This window comes from Aythya fuligula, chromosome 4 (genome assembly GCF_009819795.1).
Source record: "Aythya fuligula isolate bAytFul2 chromosome 4, bAytFul2.pri, whole genome shotgun sequence".
Classification (NCBI taxonomy): domain Eukaryota; kingdom Metazoa; phylum Chordata; class Aves; order Anseriformes; family Anatidae; genus Aythya; species Aythya fuligula.
In genome coordinates this window covers 17,658,903-17,674,844 of record NC_045562.1, presented here as the reverse complement: position 1 = coordinate 17,674,844, position 15,942 = coordinate 17,658,903, and the positions used below count along the sequence as shown (strand labels likewise).

General features: G+C 34.6%; 1 protein-coding gene across 1 annotated transcript in view; it reads right to left on the bottom strand.

Moving 5' to 3' along the window:
* Positions 1–4,878: 4,878 nt before the first annotated feature.
* The window catches only part of MICU3 (mitochondrial calcium uptake family member 3), a gene marked incomplete at its 5' end in the record, with an annotated part of 45,624 nt that continues 34,560 nt past the window's right edge, over positions 4,879–15,942 (bottom strand). The window contains 4 exons of the mRNA XM_032186226.1: positions 4,879–5,207; positions 11,254–11,328; positions 14,313–14,470; positions 15,437–15,545. Coding sequence (XP_032042117.1) covers positions 11,260–11,328; positions 14,313–14,470; positions 15,437–15,545 — 336 coding nt within the window. The remainder of the gene's footprint in view (positions 5,208–11,253; positions 11,329–14,312; positions 14,471–15,436; positions 15,546–15,942) is intronic.

Genomic DNA, 15,942 nt, shown 5'->3' with positions numbered 1-15,942 from the left:
ATCACCAATTGTCCCACACATGAAGTGGAACAGGAAGAGAAGGAGGGACAACAGGACAGGAGGATAACTATTTGCCTTCACACCAGTGCAATACACAGACAAAAAGGTAGAAGCAGGAATCTGCATCAACACAGGACACCCAGACAAGCTGACACACATTGCTAATTAGACAAACCAGTGGCTCTGCAGCGATGTTCTTTGACCTTCACAACAGGCAATGTGCTGCTTGCTTCTCTCCAGTGTTTGGGAGATGGAGCGCGCTTGCTGCACATGGAAGAAGAAATCTCTCTGCAATGTTTCCTTCCTAAGAAACCAATTAGAAAATGCATGTTGCATCCCAGCTGGACTCAAGTACCATCTGCCATTTGTGGTTTTCAGCTGCATAAGAAAAGCCACTTGATAGCTACTCCTGTCTTAACTATTCTAGCCATAGGACATGTTTTAATTGAACCACTGGCCCACAGGTATTCACCCTCTTGCTCCTCCTTCACCCTATCTAGGTACTTAATAAATTACAACTGTTTGCATACCAAACCTAACTGTTGCTGTAAGCTTTATTTATGTTCTTTTTCACTTTCCAGCGTGTGGAAATTTGCCTGGCTCTCCACGGGAGAGGCTCATTTAGCTAGTTTTCAAGTAATGAAATCTTTCCTGGTGATTTCCTGATTGCTGTTCCAGACTGATATAATACTGTATTTGCAGAGTCTGCCCTCAGGGATGTTGTTCAAAGCTGTATTTAGGCTTATTATCCACCCACTCTTCTGTCACTTTCAGCAGTAATTTTTTCAATGTGTTGTTTATTCCCCCAAACACATTCATCACTCAGGGCTGACCTGTTATGCAGTGTAGTTTGTTTGCTGATTTTAAATGGTTTGCAGTATTTCTGGACATTGTGCAATTCTCTGTGTGCATTTGTTAAAGAGCATATGTGGCTCAGTATAAGACTGCAGAGATTTGAATACCTGATTTTTTTATTTTTATTTTTTTCCTCCTTACAGCATTACCTCTCTTGAATTGAGGTTGTAGCTTCTAATTCAAGATTAGAATGAAATGACTTCATTCTTTCCAACCAGAAAATACAACCTCAGGCATATCACCTAAACTGCTTACTGGTAAAATCAGTTATTAAAAAAGCATGGCTAATAGCTATAGCTGTTTAAAAAGGAGAAGGATTATCAATCTAAGAAGGAAACTGTAAATTAAAAGTTTGCAATGAAACAGGAGCAGGTAAAGTTCTTCTGCAGTGATATTAATTTCAATTATTTTTTAAACTAAAGTGGATGTATAAGTAGGTAACTCAGCTCTGTCTACTTTCTGGAAAAAAAAAAAAAGCAACCAGGAGTAATAACTTGTTTCCTTATATGAATAAATGAATAGCAGCTTATTACTAAAACTTGAAAGTTTAATAAGTTGCAGTTCATACGCATATTTATACATACAGATTAGGTATTTTATATTACAATTTTTCAACTGGATACTAATATTCTTATGGAATTTTTCTAGTTGTTTTCTAGTGATGTTCTCCTGTAGGAAGAATTTGTAAGTCAAGGTACTGGTATAAATTAACGTTACTCATTCAAGATTAAAGCATGCTCCATGTATTTAATAGTCTTTTTGTGTGTAAGAAGAACTTAATATATCCAAGGGCACCATCTGCTGACAGGTTCAGGATGCCAAACAAATGCTTTCATGAATGTTCATATATTGGGAAAAAGTATTGAACATTCAGACCTCACACATATAAGAAAATGGATTAGCTTTGGCTTGATTTTAAGGGGCGTTCAGACTTGATACTGCTATATTCTTTTTTTCAGATTGATTTTTGGAATAGTCAGATTTTGGTCTGATTTTTCTCAATCTGCAAGTATTAGCCTGTATTTCTTTTGCCAGAAACTGTTTCAAACGTGTCCCCAGAGGGACAAGAGAGCACAATGGCTCATTACTTTGAGACGATAATGCAATGTTGAATCAAAGCAAAGTGTAACATTCCTCTATTGTTTTATTCTCATTTTGTTTGAATGCATTCTTATCCTGATATTTAGGAAAAGAGGCAACCAAGTAAAAAAAAAAAAAAGCAGGCAGTATGACCAACAATATGGTGTTAGTCACCATTAGCTCATATTTCTTCTTCTTCAGCCTGATAACTTTAGAAGAAAGTGCATAAATTTGTAGTGAACGTAATTGGAACCAAGTTACTGTCAAAATGTGCACAGAGAGAATCTGCCAGTGTGACTTTAGCCATCAGAAGATTAGCAGGGAGCAGCTAATGCTGTACAGGATATTCTGCTGGGAAGGAGGAATTCATCAGAGCTCAGACAGAAGCTAGCAGCACAAAGCTGTGGGGTTTAGCAGCTACCATTTTATCAGAATTTACAGCTGCACAGGGCCTCAGCGAGTAGTTCCTAGCATCCACTAAATAACTTTTTGCATTGTTACAGTCTTCTTAATTCATGGAAGAGACCGAGAGCTGGATTAAAAACATCAAAGCCTTCAGTTTCTCAACTTTTATTTAGTTGCAGCATATACATTTTCTTGTCTGACAGGAATTTGGAGGATTTTGAATAAGCTTTTATTGAGCACACTGACTGCTGCCTATCTGAGGGGTGCCCCCACAGCAGATGGCATGTCCCTTAATACTTTGTTTTCAACTGCCTTGTGATGAAGAGATGTTCTAATGCAAAGTACTTGCACACCCATGTTACACAAAATAAAGATCAATAACAGAAGAATGATATATACTGCAAAGGAAATAAGTTTCAAGTGCATTTATTTTGAAATAAACAAAGATATTATATGCGTATCTTCATATTCTACATTACATAAATTATTATTAAACACAAGAAAAATACTCTTAAAAACTAATCTGACATTTTCACATTCTATTTTATATTAAGTGCCTACAGTTAGGAAATATATATAGAAAAATGATAAAATTGTCTCTAGCCAGCCTTAAAAGCAAAGTGCACTATTGCCTAGGGTAGTGGAGGAGCCAAATGATGATGGTGCTGCTGCCTTCTCCACGGCGAGGACCACTGTGAGCAGGCAGCAGGGACTGAAGATGAAGGAGGGGAACTCCTTCAATAACTCCCTATCCTTTCTTCCCATTTTTTGTCCTTCATTGCTGAAGTAACAAATTGGGTTTCACATACACTGACAAGAAGCAGTGAGACAGTTCTGCGTACCAAGATGATACATTGAATACCAATGATTCCCTAAATGATCACACGGGGACTGCAGCTTATCCATGTTCTGTTGTGTCAGTTCAAGAACCTCTATACAAATCTTTTTTGATTTTTGTTGTCAGTGGTTTAAGCATGTCAAGTTGGAAATTTGGTAAGTATTTATCATGAATTAAAATAGCATCTTCCAAAAGCTTTCTGAACTGGCTCTTTCTTAGATTAAAACCACACCTAAAGAGACATTCTAATTAGCTTTTTTTTTTTTTTTTTTTTTTTAATCTTCGAAGTGGAATTTCTTAAAAAACAGCCTGCTTTTCATTTTGTTATGATTTTTAAATAGAGATAATTCTTATGATAAATTAAGTATTCATGAACTTAGGTGTTCTTCCACAGATGCTATACATCTTTTCCACTTGCATGCAATGTTAAGATGGTATTCAAACAACATGCACTAAACATAATTTTGAAATGTTTGCTTACAAGTACTCGGAGTAATAGAAGATTTAAAACCATTATTTTGGTTTTGTCTTGTCAACCAAACAAAATACTTGCCTTTCTGGTAACATTAATTTGTTGACATTAGTTTTAAAGTGTGTCTATCCAGATAGAAATCTTTCAAGGCACAGACTGTTCCTAAACATATACAGATTTAGTTAGGATCCAGTGAACCTTTTCAAGTATGATATAAAAATTGTGTTCATGTTTCTTTAGACCTAATTCACACCACATAATAATCATTTTGAAAGGGTGTAAGAAAAAACACTGCTACTGAATTGCAAAGAAAAAAAATAGAGAACAGAAAAAACAAATATAACAATGTCCCTATGACTGTTTCAGTAACACCTAAACATACAGGACATAAAAGGTCATGGTGGCTACTGACTGTCTGTAGTCTCCATCACCTTATTAAAACCCAATTTATGTCTAATATTTGATGCATAATAATCAAATAATATAACTGAGCATTACTCTGAGCTGCTGCATGCATTTGTGTTTTCTTTTGCTTTTTAGTTTGACACAAACACAAGTTATTTAACCATTTTCCAGATGCTGCATTCCAGAGTAGCAAATTAGATGACAACAATTTCTACTCAATACCATGTCTTACTTCATATAAAAGTGCACTATTCACAAGAACACATGAAATTTTACTCTATTATAAGTGAATTTATACATATGGAAATACAGTTTAGAATAAATATTATGAAGTGTTACTTAACATGAATTTGAATATTTTGACTTTCCTTCAGCATATTGCTTCTAAGATATGTTAAAATCAATATAATTTTTTAAAAGATAAATTAATAAAAATAATAGTAAGACTTAGAGAATCTCAACATTATAGTCCATACAGTACCTCTCTCAGGTAAATACCTATCTTTCACATTATGACCATAATATTATTACCATTTTCAAAATAACTGCTTTGTTATAGCTTCTAAGAGTTTAATTTGTACATTCAACTCGTATGTAATTGTTATGCTACATAACACACTCTCATTTCCAATTCAGCGCAAACATTTAGTAGTGTTCTTCTGAAAGCAAATTCACAGTCTAAGTTGATACGGGCAGTTTCTGTTCGTTGCCAAAACGTTTGCTTACCCAGGTGTAATCCTTCTTTTTTGTTTTCCTTTACGTGACAAACATATCTCAAAATAATGACAAATATTCAAAACGTGATCTTTAAAAAAAAAAAAAAAAGACTTCTGCCAATCAGAGGATAGTTTGTCATTTAAATAAATACACACTGAAAACTGGTTGTAAGGGTTCATAACCAGTACTTTTAGTGGAAAAGTTGTCCTCTGTTTTCTAACACAGCTGAAGATTCACAATTCACCCGGGTTAGCTTGTTCTTCATCCAGAATTTATAGGAATAAATATAATTCTAGCCAGTGCACATAATCCTTATTTCTTTCTTTATCTTAGCATATCTCGTCTCCGAAATTGCTTCCATAGATCTCTGAGATGTTCACTGGTTACAGTCATCACGCAAGAATAATATTCCTTCCAACCAGACTTCGGACTCTCCTGTGAAAAGTGAAAACAGAACTGAAAAAAGATGTTTTTTGCTCTGATACTACATTAAATTTTACTCAGACTCATACAAACCAGATATATGATTTAATATTAAAATAATGAAAGATCAAATACTTTTATGGCTCAAAAGTACCTAAAATGAGGGTTATAAACTTTTAGGTAGGGTAAGATTTCAGAAAACATCCTCACCTCACAGCACACAGCATTCAACCAAAGCCTATTTATATTAAAAGCTGTAGTAAAGGACTATTCCTATTCATTCAGATGTGTCTCCTACTCTCTATATAGTTTTGTTTCTTCCTTCTTCATGTTGACACTGCACCAAAAAAGTTCACCTCTAGCATGAACATAGCTATTCATGTTCATGAAACTGAGGGATTAACAAAAGCCAAATACAACAAAAGGTAGATGATATGAAAGCTTCTTTATACTAGGTTACCTTAAACCTAAACTGCATTGTAGCTCAAGTGCCCATTGAATGGAGAGGAATAATGGCCAAAGCCTGTCCTGGGAGACTAAATAGCCTGTATGCTGTTTGCAGGCATCCTTATTTCTTCCACTATACCTAATTTCACAAGCCTGTTTTGATAGTGTGTACACAAAGACAGAGCAGGATAGCAACTGGGGAAAGAAGCTAAGGGAGGAACAACTGTTGATGAGTCAGAAGCATTTTCAAGTAATTTTCAATTGTAATCCCTCAGCATCTACAGGAAAATGGTTACAGAGTCAAGGTGAGAGACTGCTTGTTTTGGTTATCTAACTGAAGTTGTGAAAAATATCATGCCATCGCACAATACCACCCATTACAGAATGAAACCTATATTCCCAAATATCGTTATTACTATTCTTATTACTCGTGGTGTATAATTAAAATCATAAAGTATTATGCAGAAGTTGTAAATACTCAGAAAACAATCCAATCCACAGCAGTATATATCCCAGACTTTAAATGAAATATTAGAAATAATACTTATATTAATATGTAATTTATGGTCAATTTTATTTAAAAATACATTACTTGTACAATGCATTGCATTATTTAACAAAAGCACATTCAGTTGATTAACTGGTGCTTTAAGATATGCATTTACTTTTTATTTTATTAAACAGATTCAGAGAAATGTTCATGAAAATCTGTAAGAGAAATGCTAAACTACACGAACTGTTCACCTACTTCTAAATGTATACATTTTTGTTGTATCTACTCTCAGTGTACTAAACTTACAGAAGAAACATCTTGTCACATTGCTTTCTGATATCTTCCTATTCCAGTGGAATATTTTCCTCCCACTGTATCCAGAGAAGTTTTTAAGGGTCTACTCAGGTCTACTAAGGGTTTTTAGTACCAAGTCTACAAATGTAACTGGCAGTTACAGAAGTCAAAGTGACTAAGGTGTGGCTATCCCACACTTCTTACTTCTGCTTTGGAGATGAGTTTAGCACCAGGCTACTTCTGTTTTTATTTTTTATTTTTAGAAGTTCTCTCTTCTGATAAAGGTATTCAACTATTGTATATTAGTAAAGTATGGAAACTAACAGCTTTTGAAGTATTAACTACATGACAAACCAGAAGACCGAAGATAGTAATTTATTTTTGAAGTATGAATAAAACGGAGGTTCTAAATTCATGCTTAAGTCTTTCACATCTTTCTCAAAATGAAATTTCCTTCCCCAACCATTCCCATTTCTGTTTTACCTACTATTACTTCCTAAAAAAAACCAAAAAAAAACACTTAATTAGAAAATGTAAAACCCCACAAAATTCAGATAATCTAACAAACAGTTTTTGTAATTCAAAAATCTTAAGGTATTGAATAAATCATTGGGATATACATCTCCATTTCTAGTTTTACAATTGTGACAGAGTATTTATGCCAATACTGTAAAAGTCAATACAATCAGAATTAACAGCTTAAATACCTATTACAGTTACTGAATACAGAAACAGTTTATCAAACAGCATGTTTGAATGGATTAGAATTCCTGATGTAGTTGGCCTCTAGCATCCTGCTTCAGAAATGAAAAGAAAGATGGAGAGGGACTCTTTGCCAGGGACTGCAGTGATAGGAGAAAGAATAATGGTTTTAAACTAAAAGAAGATTAGATGTAAGGATGTAAGGAGGAAATTCTTTACTATATGGCAGTGAGGCACTGGCACGAGTTGCCCAGAGGAGCTGTGGATGCCCCATCCCTGGAGGTGCTCCAGGCCAGGCTGGAAGGGGCTGTGGGAGGTGTCCCTGCCCACGGCAGGGGGTTGGAACTGGGTGGGCTTTAAAGTCCCTTCCTATCCAAACCATTCTGTGATGCTGTGATTCTAATTAACTCTGGAAAGGTTTTGTTAAAAATTTAATGGATAGCCTTTTCTTAACACGTTTAAAGTACAGTCCTCCTCTCAACTCTACTCATCCATTCTTTAGTAAAGTTTTTTTTCCTGTTCTCCCTACAGTACATACAAATCAGTACACCTGCTGATGCCAAGCCAGGTTCTGTGCCCTGCAGCAAGAACAATGTAGAAAGACAAGCTCTCCAACAACATTGTCAGCTCTTTAGATCACAGGGAGCTTGTATAATTAATCCCCAAGGACAGGTTTTCATTGTTTATTATAAGGGTATAACATTCTTTACGCTGTGAAGCAAATGGCATTTGTGCAATTTAGAGAGATGCACAGTTCAGCACAATGAACTGTTTATCCCATTTCAGGGTGCCAGTTCAAACTGTGGTATAATCAGTGGTAAGTATGCCAAAAATCTGCATTTTTTTCATCAGAGTTCTAAGTTTACCGCAGAAAGTATATCGAAGCACAATAATCTTTACATTTACATTTGGAACAAAGTAAAATTCAGTGAAACCACACTGTATCTAATCTTGGGATGCGGTTGCAGCAGATTTTTGTACTTCGCATAATTTGTGTTCTGCGTTTTGTTCCATTCTGTACATCAGAAATTGTACATCAGACTGGAATTTAATTAACAATTGAAACTTTACAATTTCAAATCCCCAACGAATCAGTCTTCATTCTCTTTTCCATTTAAAAACAAAATAGAAAATAATTCTTTTTCGTTCACTTTCACCTCACACTGCATAGCAAAGACAAATTTACTTTCTCCCCAGTAGCTAACTCTAAACCACTTCTTAAATATTTTGACTAAAGTTTCCATCACAAAAGTTTGTAACTATCTTTAAGACATACTTATAACATCAAATTATAAGCTATGTAACATTTTACACAAAAGGAGCTCAGAAGAGCTAACAACTAGATGTTAACGTAATCTACCACAAGAGACAAGGAGCAGTTACTCAAGTGATGAGCAGTGGCTGACCAACATGTCTGTAGGGAAGAAGGAATTTTACACGTATGAGGCTTATACCACATTCTTCACTGCACAAGGAATGTGCATCTGATATAGTCCTACACAAGCAAGCTTTTGATACCAGAAGTATTCCATCACTCAGGAGTTCCAGGTGGCAAGAGCAGGCTAAATTAACCAGCATCTCTACACTACTATCATGAGGCTGCCTGTGATCATGGAACTGCACATGGAATGACTTTGTTTTCTCCGTGCTGTCTCCCAGTGTGTACTCTTACTCATTATTCCATTTATTCCATTATTCCATTATTCAACTTCAAAAATTTCCCTTTAGAGTGACTTTATACAGACAAAATACAGATAAAATCTCCCTTTATATATCTCCACCGTGTACGTGTGCAAATATCTGTATATGTTAATATATGTTTTCTTCTTAGAGTTTACTCTATCTTAACACTCAATTTATTGTCTGAATTCAGACTCTGTCAAGATGTCTAGGTATGTAAACTTGATGCATTTATCACAGTCTCTGTTTTTGCCACTAAACTGATTTTATTAGGCATGATGATTAGACATTGGATTCTTTTGTGTCACTTCATTTTGCTCCAGTCAGCCACATAACCACATACTGAAGGTATCAGGAAAGCATCGTGAATGTATAATGTTTTGCCTATGTCCTGTAACAGCAGCTCGCTATCTTGACAAGTTCAGAGTTTAAACAACACTTGTGCAATTACAATGCAGATTGTACCTGGTAATGTAAAATGTAAAAACAAACAAACAAACAAACAAAAAAAACAACAACAAACAACAACAACAACAAAAACAACCTAATCAATGGCAGAATTAGTGGGGACAAAAAGACACAGCATGATATTTAAAGATATGGGAAAATAAGAAAAGAAATTCTGAAAGAGTCAAAGTTTAAAAGAGATTAAGTTACACTCATTTTACCTGAAGCTACAAATTTCCTCTTACGTGATTGTTGAGCTAAACCAACATTTTAGTAATCCAAGTATTTCATTAGCTATTTATAGCTACATAATATAGCTACATTATAGCTATAATAGAGAAACTGGAGAAAACTGACACTTTGTTAAGATCAATTCTCCTTTTTTGTTCCTTACGTACTAGTAAAATGTTTCAATATTTAGGTTATACTAACTATATGTTAACAATTAATCAAAATAATAAAGAAATAATCCTATGGTTATTATTATTCTAATGTAACAGTATCGTGTATGCAGATGAAATGGAACTCATGTTCTTCTGTGAAGACAAATCAGCTGCACAAACCTGGATATGCCCCAAGCTAGCTAGTAATAGTAATACTGCATTTCAAAAAAGCATCCTTCTCAAAAGATGTGACGCTTCATTGGAAAAAGAAAAAAGTACAAAAAGTACTAAAGACGACAGCTTGGGACACATGCCATGGGGATGTGTCAGTAGTTTAAGTATTATTCTCTCTCCCTTCCCTATCTTGCACAGGCATCTACAAAAGAAAAACATCTGAGGGACTGGTGAGCTGGTGGGCTACCAGTACAAGTAAATGGACCACACCTCTCATTCTTAAAGACTTGATTTTCCACTGTGCTGGAAGCCAGCCACCACCTCTGATAAACAGGATCCAAGGAAATCCTAATGAATGAACCTATATTGTTTGCTTTCCTGCCTGTTTAAAAGTTAGGGAAGAAATATTTAAACCTGAGACATCCAGACATGTCTTCTTGATATCTTCAATTGATCTTTAAAGATCAATTAGATGAGAAATCTCAGCTTAATATTATTCCTCAGAATTTAAAACATTGGGGGAGCCATAGTCAAAACATCCGAGTCAAAAGCACGTGAGATGCATTGGCTACTCCACTGGTTCACTCACACACCACTGGCTATGGGGTTTTGTTTGGTACATCTCTTTGTTCCTCCCCATTGCAAAATAATAAATCTGGGACCTATATTAGCTGCTGCTAATGTTCTTCATTAGCAACTGCTGCAAAGCCTATAAACATAAACAGGAAAAAGGTGCTGGCACCAAAACCATCAATTGCAAAGGAGCAAACTCTTGCCTAATGCAAGGGAGTTTAAGATTCAAACAAACATTTCTGCTGTGTCCAGAGTGGTTTTGCAATATGTCTCCAGAATATTTAAACTGCATTTTTTACACTTCACAATACAATTTAATTGTAAGAATGAATATTCATGTGGTGGATACACAGAAACAGCCATGGTGGTCATGTGCGGTCACAGTGCCTATTTTTGAACACTTCTGATGTAGAATAAATTGTGCCCAAACCACATTTTTGTTTTCAAAAGCAACTGTATAAATCAAAGAAGAATCAAGTTACTTATTGGCCCTCAGAGAGAAAAATTTGCTTGGTAAATATTTATTAGCTCTACGTACCTGAGAAATTACTGAAAAGATGATCACAGGACAGACAGAAAACAGTAACAGAAACTAGGAAAGAATGGTTTTCCCTATTCCAAACATAGCACAAAGTTGCAATTGGCTTACAAAACATTGACAGCATGAATTAGTTATTGCCAACTCCAGAATAAAATCCTACCACTTCAGTCAAAAACACAACATGACGTTTGGAGCTACTACATTGCTTACAATCAGATAACTTAACTCCTGAGTTCTGAAATGGGAAACAACGCAGTGACAGTTTAACATTCAGCCATTCCTGCAAGCATGCCAGCACACTCAGACTGGGCAGCTAACACATACCGTAATTTATCTGCTATAGAGTTCCTTCCTCACGCAGGATTTGAAAGTAGTATACCTCTGTATAGGTTTGTAGCCCTGTGGAGCAGAAGATGGAGAAGTGCGCAGATGCAGACAACATGTGAAGGCAGCCAGTTAAGCATAAGACAACAGTATCATGAAAATACAAAAAAAAAATGGCTTTAAGTGACGAATAGCTAGAAGATACAGTATTGTATTTGTTAGGTAAAACCTTTATCATTTAGTCATCAAGGACTGAATCTTTCAGTTTAAAAATTTAATTTATAAAGGAAGGGGAATCTACTTGGATATTTTTAAACAAAAAAAAAAAAAAAAGGAAATAACTTTTAAACCAAACAGCAATCAGAAAAGAAGCTTTTCATTTTAAGTTTATGGCAATACTCTAACTGACCACTTGATGGCAGATTATATACTAGTGTGCTTCAAAATAGTAAAACCATAAAAAGTCTCAGATTATGATACTGTGTTCCAAAAAGAGAGAAATTTCATTTGATAAACTCTTTAAGATTTTGTTTTCTCAAAACCATACTTCAAATACATGTTAAAATGAACATTTATAATGTTTCTATAAGGGGTAGCACCTGACATCAAGTTCAAAAATTTATGGCTCAGTTTTTAAATAGGACAAATAGGACACAGACCTTTCAGAATTCCAGTTTCATCACACTTGAGTAACTCTTTGCTCTTGCTTTAAGTGCCTTTACTTTAGTTGCATTATATAATTACGAATGCCCTTTTTTTTTGTAATACTTGGTTCTAGTAACAAGATTTGTAATATGCTCAAGATTCTTCTGGGCAAACGTTTTCATAAAGCTACTTTAAAAAAAAGTAGAATTACTAAGTAGAAATTGCTAACTGTGAAATCACACTTCACATTATAGGTCTGTTTTAATCTGCTATTTTGAGATGTTTTTAGAATGATAATCAGGAACTACACTGACTTGGGCAGGCATTAATTGTAAGATACTGAATATTAAAATCAGGCATTTACACTTGATAACACAGGTTAAAATTTGACAAGGCAAGGATTTCCACGGAGCTACAAACTACTACATAAGCGGAAGCTATAATGTTCTTTGATCTGTACAATGAACTGACCAAATCTTCATATAGTTTCAAAACATAGTTATTAACAAAGAAAAGATTAGTGACTTGTTAGTTTTGATTTAGCACAAGACAATGTTTGAGCCTACAACAGTGTAGGAGCTAAAAAGTAAATTTTTACTTGGTCTGATCACACTAAATAGTGTACAACTTTAAATGTACAAACAATAGGAAGCACTCCATAACACTTTCCACCAATCGGTTCTGGACAGTAGGTTCTTATGTTTCTTCTTGTTCCCCTTCCAAAACAATACGGGGGAAGGAGATGTTACTAAACTTAAAAGGAGGATTTGTGCAGAGTTTTCACATCGTAGACCACTATCCACACACCCAGAAAAATCAGATTTGTGTGATGCTTACAAAACCTTTCTTGAAGTGGTTAACCAACAAGTTAGGTACTGTAGCTGTCTTGGAGTACTACTGACCAGTGAAAAGAAAGGTTTTTTTCTTTTTCTTTTTTCCCCTGAATAATCTATCAAATCTGCATGTAAGTATATATATATATATATAGTATTTTTGGTCACTGAGCTATAGGACCAAATCATGATCTTCTACACAATCCAGGAGATACCAATATCTAATTAAAACTAGACTCAACATTTATGAATGAAGGTGCTATTTGTCTAAACATCATTGCCTATCCCTCATAGTTTTTATAGTGTCTACTAGAACATTTTCAAGTGGTCTCAGCAAAAGAAAGGCACATGCATAAGTTTAAATAGTGCTGGATGACACTCAAGAATTATATGTGATTTCTGTCATGCATTTTGTGAAATAGAAACATGTAAAACACTTACAAGAATTGCTTAGTAAGCAGACTGTGCTCTGGTTAAATTAACATACACTGCACATTTACATTTAGTAAACAATTAAAACATATAGCTGAACATCTTGAAACGGTTATGAAACAGTCATCATTCCCACACCATAAAGGATTTGAGGACCAACAAGAAAATAAGCTCATCACAAATGTAGTGGTTGTTATCCACACTTTTACATTAGGTCATATTACAAAAATAACAAGTAACCTATTAGACCCAACATCACAGAAAGTTCTAAAATTGCATTTAGAAACCTAATTAAAAATGACTAAAATTACATTACAGAAATAATATACCAAAATGTGAATTTAGAAACCATTATACACTCCTTGCAGAGAGGTTAAAGTTCAGAATTTATGCCTAAGGGATTAGGTTGTAGGTAAAAACAGAATTTTACACTTGGTTGAAAATGTTAACACCTGTTATATGAAGAAAACAATACAACTGTTATTGATCATACTCTAATTTAATTTTTTTCTGCTACTTTACAATTGCTACAGTGTATTATACTACACTGAACCTGAAGAGGGCAGTAAGGCCTATACATTCACCTAAAGGACAAAGTTCTATGTGTGATTTACAAGCTTGTTCCCTAGGAAAATTTTCTGCAAGTAATTTCCTGCCCTCTAGCTTCTTGTAATTTAATATGTTAGCTACAGGTTTAAATTATCAAAAGCAACTTTGAAGCAAAATATAGTGTTTGTTCAGTGTAACTTCACTAATTCTTTATTTGAAAATTTAAACTATCATATGCTGCAACTCTTTCCAACGCTCATTGTCAACACTTGGTATTTTAAATGTTTTAAAACAGCTGATGGACCTTTAACTAAACTGCCCAAGTTAGAGAGACAAACTCTCTTTCCTGAAAAAAACCCAGGTGTAATTAATACCCTTGTTAAAACTCCTGATGCTAATCAATCAGTTGAATGATACAGAAAAAAATACAGTATGCAGTGGATTGATCATCTCCGATCTGATTTGTTTGACTGCTTCAGGATTTCTCTAACATATGTTTAAACATACAAACATTTGGTTTGCAACATATTGATGCTTCAGATCACAAAGTAAGTAAGTAGTGAAGTCAATTAAGGTAATTACAAAAATTAAAATCCTTACCCTAAACCCTCGATTAAGTCTATCTTTCATAATGCCGATAAATTCTTTGTAACTCAATTGGTCATCTCTGTCGACATCAAAAATCTTGAACACTGTGTTCACCAAATGTGGTGAAAGCTTCACACCTGTGGCTACATACACAGCACGCTTGAATTCATCTACATAAAGAAAAGAGCAGAAGAAAAATAAACACAGAAATTTAAACTTGAGAAACTTGGGATTAGGAAAATCAAGTAAACTTTTAAAATAAGCTTTCACACTTAAGCACTCAAGAATAATAAAACATGAAAAGTAGAACTTAATTTCACAGGTCTAAAATAGGTAGTTCTCAAATGGTAATAATACATATGATATCCTTTATTTTGCATGAAATACAACAGCACACATGTAGTATACTATATGTAGCAAAATCAGAAAATTTTATTGTAATTCACCTTACGTTACATTTATACTGGTGATATCTACTTAATTTACAAAAACAGAACTTGGAATATAGAGCACAGAGAAAACCATATATTCCTTTAGTAAGGCCACATAAGGTAGGACTACACTGGTGCTAACGTGTTAGACACACTGAGATGCTACTTGGAGTGAGCACACAAGTTTGACATCTTCACATGACTGTTCATCTTGCACTCACCAAGCATCTCAACTGTCGTGTTAAGCATTTCAGCTGGTATGTGCTCTTTTAGTGCCCACTTACTGATTTGTTCAAAAATATGTCTAATTCCTCTTTGAACCTCCTGATACTGTTTCCTTCTATGAACTTCACAGCAGTGAGTTCACAGACCCACTGTGTAAATAATTGCTTTTGTTTGCTTTAGGCTGATCTCTCACTAGTGTCATCAAGTGCCTCTTAACTCTTGTATTGCAGGATTTGGTGATAAGCTCTTCTGCATTCTGCTTATCTACCACTCACATGATTTTGTAAAGCTTTATCATATCTCTTATGATAATTGAGACTTCCCCTTTCAAAGCTAGATTTCTAGCCTTTTTAGCATTTTACCTTAGATGCTAAAACTAAAAACTAGGACTCATAGAACAATTTCCTCTCTCTTTTTGTCAACAGTTCAGTATCTTTGTCAACAAATGCAATAATTATCTGACTTTTTAATAATACTTACCCTGACCTATGGAACGACTTGCAAAATTATACATTTGCATTGCAATTGTAAAGTCCTCTAGATTGTTCAAGAACTGGAAAAATGATCTAAACTCATCAAATGTGATACCCTAATAAATAAAAGAATATGTGTATTAGTACCATTAGAATTATCAGTAGTGGTGACAAGTGAATAAACAAACCTTGCCATTACATATGTCTACTTCATTTAATAGTAGATACTACATTCATTGAAATAAACAACAGTTTCCACTGAAGTTAGTGAAGCAAAGAATTGTAGCCACCAGAAGAATGTAAGATGTTTTTCCTATTTGCCACTGCAATGGACAGTACTTCACACTCAAAATACAGTCAAAAATGCTGTTCCACAACTTAAGGCACTCTTAAAAATTCCAGGAGGATTTTTATGATATGGCAGCAGATACTGAGAATAGAAGTTCAGGTTTGCATAAGTATCAGAATATGTCTACTACTCAAAATCTGCAAACTACTATTAATTCTATGTGT